Source organism: Phodopus roborovskii, unplaced genomic scaffold, assembly GCF_943737965.1.
Source record: "Phodopus roborovskii unplaced genomic scaffold, PHOROB, whole genome shotgun sequence".
Lineage (NCBI taxonomy): Eukaryota > Metazoa > Chordata > Mammalia > Rodentia > Cricetidae > Phodopus > Phodopus roborovskii.
In genome coordinates, this window is record NW_026126689.1 from 7582708 (window position 1) to 7599018 (window position 16311).

The following is a 16311-nucleotide window of genomic DNA, read 5'->3' on the forward strand; positions in this document are numbered from 1 at the left end:
GAAGTCCAGAATTGTTTTCTCGTCACGTTGACTGACTCTGTCATCATGAGCTATTGGAATCACTGATATGTTTCCATTTTGTATTCATATGAGAATGATACTTTTACATTAAAAAAGAAGAACTTGCTTTGATTGTTTTCTATCATTATGCATGCAGCTGGTGAACCTGTGTGTTCAGGGCTGTATTGTTTGGTGCAGGGACTCTGGCCCCATCTTAATTAATCATAGATTAATGTCGCCATGTTCTGAGTCACTGGAGTTTGAGATTTCAACATGAACTTTGGGCAGGGGTAGGAGGAGACATACTTTGTACTTTAGTAGGAATAGGAGAAGAACTGATATGCAGAGGTCCATGGCACGCTATCATTCTTTCCCAACTTCCCTATTTTCTGATTCCAACTCTTTGTCCTCCATCTCTCCTATAATTAAGGCAGAACTTACCCTATTTTGATTCAGGAATAAATTCCTTGACGAATGGTTCCTTGACTCTTTTTAAAGTATCTACCTCTTAGATATGGTTTGCCAGATGTTAAGTCTGGCCCTGCCTCTACGTAGCCCCTGCCCCCATGAAGAACCATAAAGGGCTCTGACAACAGAAACAGACTCATATTTCTCATTCTGTACCCTTTTCTTTCTTCTCTTCCCAAAGCTAAAAGCACAGTAAGAACCCTCTCCATTTACTTTGATGAAGATTCTTCCTCCAACCTAGTAGAACAAATCATCATACTTTATTAATTCGTGTAAATAAAACATTTTTCCAGAGAACAGCATTGTTAACATTAATATTGGGGAAAAATGATTCATGTCATCACATTTCTAACTCACAATTTCTCAAAAATGTTTTTCTTTGGGCTATTCAAATGTATCTATTGATATGATTTTTGAAGAATTCCCTCACCCCCTTGGAAGTGATCTAATATAAACAATATATTACATTTTATAGTTAAATTAAAAATAGACAAAGTTGTAATCATTCAATTTAGTTCTTAAAAATTTACATATAATAAAATTATCTGTGTTCTTGTAGAACTTGCAACTTCATCAAAATTCAGATAGCTACCCCAATATATTCTTAAGCCTTTGTAAAGGAGGTTTTTAAAGATCATATCTTCTAGTATTTCTCAAATCCTCTTTTAAAAATTAATTCATTTTAAATCACCATCTTTAGACTGTTTTATGACATAAAAAGCTTGTTGGTTGTTTCTAGCTCCCTTACACAAAGTTTTCCTTGATGGATGCAGGCAAGAATGATTTTAGTGGAATACGAGTATGGCTTACCAGTCCTGTGGAAGCTCAGGCTCTTAAAAATGTAATAGAGACCAGGGGTTCAGATTTCAAGTCCAATATCAGATGCACAGCAAGTCTGTGGGCAGCCTAGACTACATGAAACCCAGTCTCAAACTCCCCACCACTCTGAACAAAAGAGATTTAAGAAAGAATCAGTACTTTGATTCTCCAAGAACAGTAAAAGTTGGATGGGCACACTGGATTGAAACAAATGAGAAAACAGGATCATTATGTCTTTGCTGATTGACCCCACGCCCACCTTCAGTGGAGTCTTCGGCATGCCAGGCAAGCACTCCAACCTGGCCCTATAGCCCTTGCTCAACCAACCTCTTGTATTTTTTTTTTTTTTTTTAAGATTTTAAAGATTTTTTTTAAAGATTTTTTTTCTAGATGTCTAGTTCTCTCAATACTCAATATGCATTATAATGGCATGTGGATTTCTTCCTTGGCTGTGTCTGTCATGCAACCAATGGTCCAAACCCTTAGTAGGTCAAGATCATGGTCAGCACCTGAAGTATGCCAGCTACAAACCTCTTTGCTGTCCTGATAGAGGCTGAACAATGCAGACTTCCTATGACAGTTTTATATTCAGGAGTCAGAATTTACTTTTATATACCACTTTTGAAGTAAAGTTTAATGTTTCCCACTAACAACCTAGAAAATATTAATCTAAAAATATTAGCAAAGCATTTTCAGAGAACCTCTTAGATAGATTTAAATCTACTTATTTCTTCATCAGAACTTTATTGAGTTCAAAAGTTAAGCATGGTGTGTTCTATTCAATCTGAAGATAGCAAGACCCCATTTATTTCCATATTTTGAGAGGATTACCCAGCTCAAGGTCCGGAATGAATCTCTTTTGAAGAACTGTCCATGTTTAGTATTCTTCATGAAATGGGTATTCAGGATGGTTACTCCACCTGCCAAGAGGAAGACAGTTTACTCTAATGGTGGTACAGCTGTGTTACCAACATCCTTTGATAAGGACATGTTCTTCCCCCTTTGTTTGAAGGCATTTATTTGCCTTTTGTTTCCACTGTACTTCTTCCTCATCTCTTCTTAAGCCAGTACCTTTTCATAACGTGAGCACACATACAGTAGGCAAGGAAAGGTTGGTTGTAGCTACATCATTTCACTCAGAACAAAACAAGGTGAGAGTCTTGCCTGCCTATCCTTGCATTCTAAGTGTTGCTTTTAATAATGATGATGATGAATCCATCTTATACTGTTTGTAACAATGAGCATGATGGTGATGATGGTGATGATGGTGATTATGAAGACTCTACCTCTTCAATAACAAAGGTGAGAATGTCCAAAACAGTCAGGAGTGCATGTATCTCTGTCACGAAACATATCCAAGATTTAGCACTCTGCAACTACCATGAAAATATAAAACAAACAGGGCTCTTCAATATCAGAAGTCAACAAAATAGTATCCAGAGAAAAGTCATAGACCAGGACCTCTCAGAGACATATTTTTCTTTTTTTTTTAATGGAGCTTAATCTTTGTATCACTTTGTTGATTTTCTAATTATTTTCTGCAAGAATGAGTCATGTTCCCCCTAGTTTTGTTAAGACTGGTATTAAGTATTTCATATGTAAATCAAATAATGTTGTTAATAAAAGAAAATCAATAGAAGGTAAATTCAGCCCATATATAATGATACTTTTAAGTAGAAATAACATATCCCTAAGAACGATTGATTAGCTTATAGCTTAGTTTTTGGCAAGCAGTTATGTGTATTTGTGTCTTCTCATATGTTTTGGGGCTGGGTGGTATCTTTATATGCCAAGCAGTGTTCTCCCTGGAAAAATTCACATTAAGGAGCTGTTTTATTACAGTAATTCAGAAGATCAATACCACTCCATCCAGAAAATGTTCTGACTCACAAAACATAGTGAGATCAATTGTGTTCCAACACCAGGCATTATCTTAATGGGTGCTGTCTAACTCCTTGCTTAAAGAGAAGACCAAATAAAGAAAGTGACTGCCAACACGATCTGAGAAATCAGAAAGAGTAATGGAAGATGATGAAGAACAAAAACCAATACATGCACACATATACACATTTGACTGTGTAGAAGCGACACCAGTTTTAGTTTAAAAGACCTTCAATGTTTAGGGAATACAGTGCTACTTTGGTGTCTTGACCGAGCTTGACATCATCTTTACATGGTATGAAAAAGTCTCATAGAAAAGGTGTTGGTAGTTAAAGCTTACATCTCTAAATCATTTTAAAAGGATGTATTTTGTTATTTTTTGTGTGTATGGGTGTTTGGCTTCACGTACGTCCATGTACCACATGTATGCCTAGTATCTGGTAAAGCCAGAAGAGGGTACCATAGTCCTGAGAGCTGGAGTCACAGATGGTTGTGAGCTACCATGTGGATACTGGAAACTGAACCCAGGTCCTCTGGAAGAGCAACCAGTACTCTTAGCTACTGAGCCATCTCTCCAGCCCTATTTATTTATGAATTTATTTTTGGAGACAGGGTCTTCTTTGTGTAGCCCTGGCTGGCCTGGAACTCATTAGGTAGACCTAGCTAGCCTTGATCTCATAGAGATCCACCTGCTTCTGCCTCCTGAGGGCTGGGATTTGAGGTATGAACCACCACACCCAGTTTATTTATTTCATTTTATGTATGTGTACATGTGGGTGTGAATTTGTGTGTACCATATACACGTAGGCGCCTTTGCATGCCAGGAGAGGGCTTGGGATCCCTGGGAACTGGAGTTATTGGGGATTGTGAGCTGCCTGGTGTGGGAGAACTGAACCCAGGCCCTCAAAAGAGCAGCGAGTGCTCTTAACCGCGGAGCCAACTTTCCAGCCCCAAAGCCCCAAATCTTACAGGCAAGAAAGTATTTGACTAAAACTCTAGGTTCCGCTTCACAACCTGATATTCCTCAGAATTTCTAAAAAGTAAATTTGCTCCAATTTGGGCATTTCTTTGACTTTTGCTTAGAAGCAAACAGTGTTACTTCAGAATTTGTGTTGTTGCTGTGGCAGGTGTAGCATGGGGGGGTTAATTCTCCCTGACTCCATGTCTTGCCTTCACCTAATGTCAGACATTTGCCCAGGTGTGTCTGCTGTTCAGAACACACTGTTCATCCTTCATCCCGGCGTTTCTATGGGCACAGGGGAGGGTGCGCAGGCACCTCATTGGTTAACACGTGACAAAGCACTCTCTGAGTAGTGATCCCAGGACACTTACATGTGCATCTCCACAAAGCGGACATTTTTATTCAGGGCTTCGATGTCTTTCATTTCTTCTTCAGTGAGAGAGAAGTCAAAGATCTGAAATAATAGAAACAGAAGACAGGACATTCGTGAAGATGGGTAGAGCGTGGAGCCAGGGTGTGGACATAGCGAGAGAGCCTCAGGTGGTGCTCTCTGTGACAGCTAGCGCCTCTGCAATTGTCCAAGAGCAGGAGAAAGGAGGATGGGGGAGGGCAGCTTGACCTTTTGCTCTGACCTTAGTCTTGAGTCTTGGAAGCCATTCTGCTTAGGACCACTCAGACTTACTGAACAGTATACATTTAGAACATTTAATGTTCTGTATGTGAAGGGTCCTTTTTTTTCACATAAAACATTGGATGGCTTTTATTCTAGATTATTATCTTCTCACACTGAAAAATATTTTCTGATCTTTAATATTATTTTATATTTATTTAATATTTAATTTATTTAATATTATTTTCTGATCTGTTAATATTAATGATGATGTTTTAAGACAGGTTCTTGCTTTGCAGCTCAAGCTGGTCAAATGTCTTTTTAAAAAGCCAGCATGATTCTGCTTCCTCTAGGATTCAGTTCATGTAGGTAACTGAAGCCTATGTTTTGCTGTGAATCAGATAAATCCATGTATTTTTGTAAATTTTGGTTTTTAACTTCAAGATAAACTTCCAGATTCTCCCTTTCTATTTTGTTTCTAATCATTTTCCTTGTTCAGTGTGGTCTTCTTTTAATTTCATGACATAAATTATCTTATGTGATTTCACACTACGAAATTAAATTAACCGCCAGGTAATCATGCTTGTATTTTCAGACCCTGTAAGGTGAAGGTAGATGGATTAAGTGTTCAAAGCCATCCTTAACTACACAGAAAGCATGAGGCCAGCATGACGTGACAAATCAAACTCTTGCCATTGTTTTAAAAACCCGCATGTCACAGAGTTTCCCCATCAGAGTAAACATTCTAAGAAGAGATTGTGAACTGGATGAAATGTGTCTGAAATCTCTGACCCCAGAAGTCCCTTGTGACCCCAAGGAAAGCTGTCCCATGTAGTCTGCCAGGGTGAATTCTCAGTTTGAATGTATCTAAGATAATAGGGAGGTGGTCTGAGAGCAGCTTTCCCCTCACGAGGTTGGCAGTAAACAGGAGGAGAGCACTGGGAAAGTGAATCTATGATGGCTTTAAGTTCACAAGATTGGAAGTCTGTCTGTCGGTGGGAGTTACACAGTCAGAGGAGCATTTGATGTGCAGGACACACGGAAGCAGGGAGTATATGAGATTGATGATATGAAGTGTGATGTAGGACATCACACTCTCCAAGAACATTCTCCCGGAGCGACAGTAGACAACGCCGTCTTCCCACATTTCCAAAGGTAATTCTCTTACCTGGAAGTTTTCTTTCATCCTTTGGGGGTTGAAGCTTTTAGGAATGACGACTACCCCTCGCTGGATGTTGAAGCGCAACCCAATTTGAGCTGCCGTCTTATTGTACCTTTTCCCCAGAGAGTTTAAAAGTTTGTCCTTTAACAAGGATGGAGAAGATACATTCACCCTTGGAAAAAAAAAAAATAAAATATATGACATCTTTAGATAAAAAGCTAGAGTTCATTAGTTCATCAGTCACTCCACTGTTGTCCCATTCACTTGGTCACTCTCAAGTGACTCAAGTCATCTCTGGTCAATTTCTCTGAGTGTAAAGAATTATGGAATGAAGAGTTGCTTTCAGTGTGAGACGACCAAGAGAGGCAGTTAGGTGGGATGATACAGAGGACAAATAATATACACCTATGCATATTATATACAATCATATATGTTATATATAATACATATAGCACACACACACACACCAAGCTTTCTCTCTTCATGTGTGTGGATGTGGGATGAAGAGTCTTAATGAGAGTTTTGTCTGAAGTAGACACATTGGGAAAGGCAAAAAACAAAACAAAACAAAAAAATAAAACAACAACAAAAAAAAAAGAACAACAACAACAAAGACCAGAAAACAAAAACCTGGAGTAGAAGAAAGTAGCTCAACTTATGCTATCAGGGTACACATTTTTCTAAAGCTCCTTGGATTCCTTCAAACGTTTGCCACTGTGTACTGAATTCAACAACTTAAAAGCTTTCAGAACACAGCCACAGAAACCCTACTATACTTCAACATTTACTGAGTTTCTTCCTATCAGAAAGCAACAGAAAATGCCATACATTTAATGTAACCAACAGGTAACCTTCAGTGAGGAAGGAATCATGAGTTTTCATTTGTTTATGGGGATCTGGACTTGGAAAGGCCATTTTTTGAAGACCCCACAGCCAGAGTCCTTCCCCTTAGCAAATTCCCTCTGGTTTTGTGCCTTATTCACGTGGGAGGAGATACTTCTTGAAGAGGAGACAGCATTACTTACCACATTGGGTTCCGACAGGTCCCCAGAGGGCTATATGCCACAATCACAATGTCATGCTGCTGGCAAAATTTCAAGAGTTTTGGCTGGGTAAAATATGGGTGGCACTCCACCTATGTAGTTCCGTTAGAGAGAAGAGAGCAAAATTAAGGCCTATAAATAAAATGCAGTTTTACATAGCTTTCAAAAGTTATTTAGCAGCTGGTGACATGGCTCGGTGGGCAAAGGCCCTTGTCACCAACTCTTCTGACCCGAGTTCAATCCCCGGGATCCTCATGGTGGAAGGAGAGAACCAATTCCTGCAAGTTGTCCTCTGACCTCCACACACTGTGTGGCACGCATGCACGTGCTAATAAAACACGCAACTGAGAAAATGTAAAACCACAAATGTAAACCGCTATCAAGAAGGGCTGAACCAATGTGTATCCATCGGTTTAGCGGAACATTGTAAGACATAAGGAACACAAGTTTGATAGCCTTTTAAAGAGGTTTGTTCTCTTTTTTTATATTAGGTGTGAGTGTTTTGCCAGCATGAATGTGAGGTTAGCACAGACGTGCAGTGCCCACAGAAGCCAGAAGACAGTGTTGGACACCCTGGAACTAGAGGGACAGATGGCTGTGGGTGCTGGGAGCTAAACCTGGGCCCTCTGCAAGAGCAACGGTTGCTCATAATTACTGAGCCATCCATCCAGCACCAAGTCTGATATGAATGTGTTTACACCTTTACATCAAGCTTTCTCTAACAGTGAGTGGAGCATTTCCCCAAGTTTAATAGTCCTGGGAGTGGTTTTCTGTGAATTTCCATCTGTTTATTTTGCTCATTTTCTCAGGGTTTTTTTTTTTTTTTTTTTCCTCTCTCTCTCATCACTTACTCTCTGTCATCATTTTTTAATTAGTCTTTTAATTCATAAATGTATGGATTCTTTTATTTTACCTTAAATATATCATTGCACATTTTTGCTTGCCTTTTGTTTGTAGCAGTTTCTCCCTTCAGTTTTAGGGACTTAGCCCAGGACCTTGTGACGCTAAATGAGCATGCCGCCACTTGGCTAAACTGATTAAGTTTTCTTAATGACTTTTTCTAGGCTTCCTTTTCTATCCATTGTTCCAGAAAAGTAAATTCTTCTATTGTATATACAAATGATTTCTGTCTTCTAACCTTGGAGAGTGCTGTAAGGCAAAGCCCACTTGCTTCTAGACTTTTGGAAGATTTGTGCCTTTGCCATTAGTTTAGTGTTGCTTCGTTTTTAGAGCAGGTTTTTTTTTTTTTATTATACCTTTGCCAGCCTCTAAGTATTTGTTTTCTTCTATTAATTTGCATCTTGGTTCACATGCCACCCTTTATAAATTATCTAATTTTTGAGAGAGGGTCTTGGTATTTGCTGTTCTCCAACTCCTGGCCTGAAGGGATCTTCCTACCTTAGCTTCCTGAGCCTTGTACATTATTATACATTATTTTAAATGCTTTATATTATGTTTTGATATGGCAAGTCTCGTTTCCTTTCCATTACTTTTCTTCGTCAGAAAACCATTTTGCTTACATTTGCTTGGATTTGAGTTTTCAAAATGACTTAGACTTTCCTGTTTGTTTTGTTTTGTTTTGTTTCTTTGAGGCACGCTCTTGCTCTGTAGCCTGGGCTGGTCTCAAACTCACCTTCAGGAGCCTCCCCAGAGGTGCCTGCTATGTCTGACTGTTTCTCTCTCTCTCTCTCTCTCTATTTAAATTTGAAACAAATTTTTTTTACATGTCAATCCCAGTCCCCTCTCCCTCTCCTCCTCCCCTGCCTTCACTGACCCCCTAACCCATCCCCTTTCTGCTCCCCCAGGGAGGGTGAGGCCTCCCATGGGGATCTTCAAAGTCTGTCATATCACTTGGTGCAGGGCCCTCCCCCATGTGTCTAGGCTGAGAGAGTATCCCTCTATGTGGGATGGGCTCCCAAACTCCATTCCTATAGTAGGGATAAATGTTGATCCACTGCCAGAGGTCCCTTAGACTGCCCGGGCCTCCTAACTGAGACCCATGTTCAGGGAGTCTGGGTCGGTCCTATGCTGGTTTCCCAGCTATCAGTCTGAGGTCCATGCGCTCCCCCTTGTTCAGGTCAGCTGTTTCTGTAGGTTTCTTCAGCCTTGTCTTGACCCCTTTGCTCATCACTCCTGCCTCTCTACAACTGGATTCCAGGAGTTCGGCTGTGTTTAGCTGTGGGTGTCTGCTTCTGCTTCCATCAGCTACTGGATGAGGACTCTAAGATGGCATATAAGGTAGTTATCAATGTCATTATCGGGGAAGGGAATTTAAGGTGGCCTCTCCATTATTGCTTAGATTGTTAGTTGGGTTCATCCTTGTAGATCTCTGGACATTTCCCTAGTGCCAGATTTCTCTTCAAACCTATAGTGGCTCCCTCTATTATGGTACCTCTTTTCTTGCTCTCCTCTATTCTTCCCCTGACTCTTCCTACTCCCTCATGTCCTCCTCTCCTCTCCTCTTTTCTGCTTCTCTTTCTCCCCCCATCCCCCCCACCCCATCCCCACCCCCCGCTCCCAATTTGCTCAGGAAATATCTTGCCCCTTTCCCCTTCTCTGGGGGACCATGTATGTTTGAGACAGGGTGTTAATCTGCACTGTCAAGGCTAGCCTTGAACTGATATGCAGCTTGGATTGTCGCCTAACTTGCTGAATAACCCAGGCTGGCCTTTGTATTCATGATCCTCCTGCTTTAGCTCCCAAATGCTTTCTTCTCTTAAGAGATGTAAACCGACAGAAGTGAAAAGCCTGTCCCAGAGTCCTAGAGTATGCTTTCCGTGGAACACGAGGAAGACTCCCTGCTGCAAAGTCCAAGGGCCTTGCTATCGCTTAAAAATTCTCCTGGGTGCCCCTCCCCACACAGCGGAAGCTGCTCTCCTGTACCTGGTTGCTGACTGGTTTGTACTTGAGTCCTGGCTTGTTCAAGATGAGCTCCAGCTGCCTGCGGTTAAAATTAGATACCCCCAGGGATTTCACCAAGCCAGCATCTTTGCAAGCCTCCAGTGCCTGTAGGGTAAATGCCAGCCGTCAATGAAGAGGCTCTCAGGAAGCATGAAGAATGTGTATGGTGCACCTCCACCACCCCCAAAGAGATACATATTATAAATACCAAACCAAAGAAAACACATTTTGATGCGTTCTGATATATGTACACGCTAGTAACACAATTTACCCTCTACATTTCTAAACATCATCCGTGGAGTGCTGATTAATGTTTAACATCCAGCTATCCAGGACAGGAAAAACAACCCAATTTATGGCACTTTTCAGTGCCTGTGATGTCATTTTATCATCACCAGCCTGTATTCAAGCTAGCTCAGTGACATCCCTGTCCATGGAACTACAAAGACACTTGCAAAATCAGATTTTGCAAGCCAGTGTGAGCTGGTTTCAGCACACCTTTGAAAAGCCATATATGTATATAATGATATAAATTGATATATATATATATATATGTATGATATATATATAGGTAGTTTTGTTCTCCATTTTCCTTTTCTTAGAGCACACTTGTTATTCACTGTTTTGTATATAGTTTTGTATCAAGCCTAAATCTTTTCTTTACTTAAAAGGGGAATTGTAGTGAGATAGTTACTTTGTCTCCTTCTGTGGCACTGACCACGCCCATTGGGGGTGGGGCCAGGGGCGGAAGGGACCTGTGGAAGAAGGTCTGAGGAGGAGTCGGGGAATGCTCTCTTGGTGGCGGACATGGAGAGGAGAGCATCTGGTGGAACTTGGTGATGTTCATCTGTCTAGGTGGTAAGTTATTTCTCCCTGAATAAACATCTATTCGGCCTATTTGTTTATCCTGATCCTTATTTAACCGCAATACACACACACACACACACACACACACACACACACACACACACACACGCACACACGCACATACACACACACACAAAACACATACATGTACACATATGTATATATGTTCCTCATCATATCTACTCAATTTGTTCTTTGGGGCATTATGGATATAGTTTTTTCTTCATTTCAGTAAATATTTTTTACTAGGATTTTATTGAGTCTTTAGATGAGTTTGGAGAAAACATCGTAACATTGAATATTAAGAGGTGTGGTATATTATTCCACTCATTTAGATCTTTGATTTCTTTTAGTTATACACTATAGTTTTTAATGTTGAAACTTATGCATGTTTTATCAAACTTCCATCTAAATATTTAATATTGCTTTTTCAAAGATTCAGTTTCTAATTGTATGAGGCTAGCGTATGGATTGCATGGGGTGGGTTTTGTTCCCTTTTTGTCTTATGAATTATTTATATGTGTTTCTCTGTTCCTAAATATTTGATGTTCTCTCAGACATCTTTTAGTTTTTGGTTTTAGACTTCATTCCAGCTTCATAAGAGCACACAGCTTGCATAACTAGAATACTTAAAAGTAATGAGATGTTTTGTGGATGAGAAAAACAGATCTTTGTGTCACAGTTTACACAGGGACTAGAAAAGTGGCGGTGTGTGTGTGTGTGTGTGTGTGTGTGTGTGTGTATAAGATTTATTTGTACCAGGCTTTTTTTGTGGGGGCAGGCCACCAACCAGCTCCCCAGTCATGACATGGGGATTTAATATTAGTTATGAATGCTTGGCCTAGCTTAGGCTTATTTCTGGCCAGCCCTTTTAACTTAACCTGTCTCTCTTTACTTACATTTTGCCTTGCTGGGAGGGGAGGGGTTTACTTTCCCTTCCATCTGCATATATTCCTTTCATTGCTTCTCCTGGCTGCTGGCTGGAGGCTGCCTGCCTTCTTCTCCCTCTTTTTCTCCCTCCTTCTCTTCTCCTTTCTCCTCACTCGAGCCTAGATTTCTCCTCCTGCTTGTCCTCTCTGCCTTCTAGCTTCTCTCCTGCCTGGCTATAGGGCATTCAGCTTTTTATTAGACCAATCAGGTGTCTTAGGCAGGCAAGGTGAAACAGATACAACACATCTTTACAGAATTAAACAAATGCAGCATAAACAAATGTAACACACCTTTACACAGTTAAAGTAATATTCCACAGCACAAACAAATGTAACATATTTTTGTCCAGTTAAAAATAATATTCCACAACACTTACTCATTTTTACTTATGATTATGGGTGTTTTGCTTGCATACGTGTCTGAGCATTGCATGTGTACAGTGTCCACAGAGGCTCGAAGAGAGACTCAGCTCTTCTAGAATTGGAGTTATAGGCAGTTGTTAGGTGCCATATGGGTGCTGGGATCCAAACCTGGGTCCTTATCAAGAGAACAAGCGCTCTTAGCCAACTCTCTAGTTCCTCTGCTGTATTTTGGTGAAGTGTTCTGTGAGTTTAAATTATGTCAAAACATTGATTGTACATGAATCTCATTAATATTACAGATTTTGTGTATAGTTATTACCTTAATTAGTACGAGGCTTTGGAATCTTTAATCATAAGCATGGATTGCTCACTTTCTCTTTTCTGTTGTCTTAGGGTCGGCTTCATGACTAAACTTATTTTTAGAAATTGAAATAGCCACCCAAATTTCTTTGGATTAAAGCTAACTTGATATATTTTTTTCTATAGTTTTTTTTTCCTATTGGCATGCTTTAAAATTGTGTTTCTCACACACACACACACACACACACACACACACACACACACACTGTAATGGGACTTGAATTTTTGCATTTTGGCAAACTGCCTCTTCCTCGGGATGCTTACACTACACATACTCTGCAGTTATTGGTAGCACTAAGATGTCCAGGCGGGCATGTATTTTCTATTATTTTCATCTGTTCATTTCCCTTCTTTTCCCCTGCCTTCTTTTCAATTGATTACCTTTCATTGTTCTAGGTTATTCCCTTTACTGGTGTATTCATTATATTCTGGAAGGTTTAATTCCTCCCCTCCCCCCACCTAAGGATTTCTGCTTGATGTTCTGAGATCTCATTATAACCATTGTGGGAAATGTGAAAGAAACGTGTTGCCTTTTTTATTAGAGGGTTAAATGAGGCAAGGGGAACACCATTTTTAAAGACAACTGTAAAAATTCCATTTACCAAAAATCTCTCCCCAGGTCGGCGTTTTCCTGAAATTGGAATATATGTCCAAGGTTACAATCTGGGTAAGGTTGCATTTTGCTTATCGATTTCTCACTAATTTTCAAGTCGCCTAAAAATGTGAGGCTGGGCCTGACCACATCCATCCAGTGCGGCAGAGGACCCTTTGAGCTGGGGATAAAGCTGGTGTGATGGCTTACTTGGTTTAGCACCAACACACCCCTCTGCAGAAGGAACGCTATCTGCATTGCTGAAATATCTTGGATTATGTGGCCATTTCCTTGAGACCTCAGACCTATCCCCAGCACCACACAGGCCCTGGCTTCCTTATTCCTCTTTTGTGTGCTGAGACCTGTTCAGTGTCTCTCTTTCTCAAATACTGCCTTTATCTACTTCCTCTTAGCTGGGAGTTTTAATTTTATTCCTTCTGTTGTTTACCTTTGCCTTTCATGATGAAGTGTGTTCTTTTGTTGTTGTTTTGTTTTGTTTTTTTCCCCTCTTCTTCATTCTGATTCTTAAATTATACACCCTTTCTAATTCTTGGATGTTTCTAATATGTATTCCCATGTGTCTTACTATGCCTTAAAATATTTCCTTGTTAGTATTTTTGCTTGTTTGCTTAAGTGTTATTCATGAGGCTGATATTTCTTTTTAATGCCTTTTAATGCAAAGCTCGGTTCTCCGTTCTGTTGGGATATATCACTGAGATAAGTTTTCTTGTGAAGCAAGCATTCTGCTACTTTGGGTCATGAGCTTGTTTTCTTTTCCAGGCAGCCCCTTAGAAAGGGGTACCAGGCCCCCACGCTCATTACAACTAAGCCAGTGTATGCCTTTTGGATATAGGCTCTGGGTATCAAAAAACCCTCCAAACAGCTGTGTGGTTCAGACCCTCAACTGTTAACCCAGAAGGAAGTAGATGGAGACCCTTACTCATCCTCAGTTTCTTGGCAGGTGGATGTGGGGAATCTGGAGGTAATTTGTTGTTTCAGGATAAGATTTCTGCACTAACCCATCCCTAGCCCAGCACAGTGCATTCCTTCCCAGAATGCACTGACAATTTTCTTTGCTTCCTCTACTTTCCCACTCCTGTACTTCCGGGGAAAGAGCCAGTAGCTGGCCCAGATATGGAACCAAAATCTTTAGCTTTACGTAGTCTATTTTGAGTTCATTTCTTTTAGATATCACACTAATTTTTAAAACTAAAATTTTAACTAGTGAGTTATCTCATTTATGTTTTAAAGTGTTATTTTAGTAGAATACATTGTCTATTTCTCTTTCCACTTCTGGAAATTACTGTTTTTAATAAGAAAAATTAAGAATTTTTCTCCATCAAGGGTGGCTGGCATCACTCAGTGGATAAAGGTGTTTGCTGCTAAGTCTGATGACCCGAGTACAATCTCTAGGGCCCACATGGTCCCACAAGATATGCCTTGATCTCCATGGCATATGTGTGCAAGCATACACACACACTCACACACACTCACACCTCATATACACCACACACCACACATACACACACACACACACAGACACACCACACCATACCAGACACCACATACACATCACACACACACACCACACACGCCACACACATGCACACCACACACACCACACAAACTACATATATCACATACCACACACACACACACACACACACACACACAGCACCTACAGTTGGAGGGTTACATCTGTGTGTGTGGCTAGACATTATGTCACTTATTATTGAATGTCAAGGCGTTAACCATCAGGGCTTATGCAGTAGCGGTAGGAGTCCTAAGTTAAAATGTAGGCCTTTTACAACAGCTGCCCACATGAACTCACCTCCCAGGTGGCACACAGATCTGATTTGTGGTATAACCATTGGCCATCTTCATCTTTAGGATATATTTCCTTTCCAGGCTGTAAAATGCAAAACACGTATTTATGTCTAAGAATTAAAAATAAATATTTTAAGAAATTGTCAGTGGGGATACAGATGGTTCAGTGGTTAAGAGCAGGGGCTGCTCTTCTAGAGGTCCTGAGTTCAATTCTCGGAAACCACATGGTGGCTCAAAACTATCTGAATGAGATCTGGTGCCCTCTTCTGGCATGCAGGTAGAACACTGTATATATAATAAATAAATCAATCTTAAAAAAGAAGTTTGTCAGCATACCACTATACTGTGACCCTGAAATCAAGCTTCCCAATTTATATACTTTCCTAATAAATATTGTATGTACATATAATATTGTTACATCACATAGAGCATATTATATTTACACAAAATTATATACAATATTATACATTAGGATATCTTATTAATAGTGTATGATATAAATTATACAATCATAGAATATAGCATTTTATAACTGCGGAGGTCCCTGTGAGTGTCACAGCAAGCAGAGAAATTACCCAGGTGAGATAAGAACAAGACAGTTCAGCCTGACTTAGTTAGCTAGTGCTGGGTGAAACTTCTTGGAGTCTGACACCAGTTGGTTTATTTTAGCCATACTTAATCCCAGAACAGTTTTTGAAAAAAAAAAATCCTGGTGACAATTAACTCAGGCTCAAGTTGCAATAAACTTAAGAAATGTTTTCCTTGAAACTCTTTACAAAGTACATCTGGCTTCTACCATAAATATAGGTTCTGTTGACTCAGAAGCCATGCTCAATATTTAGGGGGAAAGGGTCTGGGATAAACAAAACATAAATTCTGGGGTGACGCCCAGCTCCATGGATAGCAGAGGATCACCAGGTTGTAAATTACATCTTTCCCAGCATTCCAGGAGGACGACAGGTAAACATCTCCTTCCTTTGAAGAGATGAGTCTGCCTGTTTACTTTTTCCTGGATTCTTCAATGCCCTTTACATATAATTAATAAAATATAGTTAACAAAATCTCTATTTTGTGGTTCTTTCCACATAGTCTCATTTGACCAGTGTGTACTTGGCACATCACTTCCCTTATCTTGTCTGTTTTGAGATGGGAAAATTTCCCAGTCTTCGACAATAGCACTACTGAGAAAAAAACGATGGCTGAGTCTGGGGACTTTCAGGGTCAGCGTTTTGGCAGCCTCTGCCCTGTCGGGAGTTCAAGGCAACAGCATTCTTACTCTCTTAATAAACTCTAATCACGATGAAGGGTGAGGGGAAATTCTTCTCTGTTCAAGACCTGTGTATACCGCACCAGCCAACATGTTGACATGGAGGGAGGAAGATGTCATGGAGAGCTACCGGCAGGCAGTGGCTGCTAAGGGAGGAAGAACCGTTTTTTATTTGCTTGCTTTTTTAGTGATGAGATCCCAATCCTAAGTGGTCATCCCAAAACTCATGCAAATAAGGGCAGTGATAATTGGATTTCTTTA

General features: G+C 40.2%; 1 protein-coding gene across 1 annotated transcript in view; it reads right to left on the minus strand.

Moving 5' to 3' along the window:
• Window positions 1-709: 709 nt before the first annotated feature.
• Akr1d1 (aldo-keto reductase family 1 member D1) overlaps window positions 710-16311 on the minus strand; it is a 51868-nt gene continuing 36266 nt past the window's right edge. Inside the window, exons 5-10 of the mRNA XM_051174706.1 lie at window positions 14788-14865; window positions 9828-9950; window positions 6927-7036; window positions 5908-6073; window positions 4501-4583; window positions 710-2207 (exon numbers count right to left, since the gene is read on the minus strand). Of these exons, the coding sequence (XP_051030663.1) occupies window positions 2165-2207; window positions 4501-4583; window positions 5908-6073; window positions 6927-7036; window positions 9828-9950; window positions 14788-14865 (603 nt within the window). The 3' untranslated portion in view covers window positions 710-2164. The remainder of the gene's footprint in view (window positions 2208-4500; window positions 4584-5907; window positions 6074-6926; window positions 7037-9827; window positions 9951-14787; window positions 14866-16311) is intronic.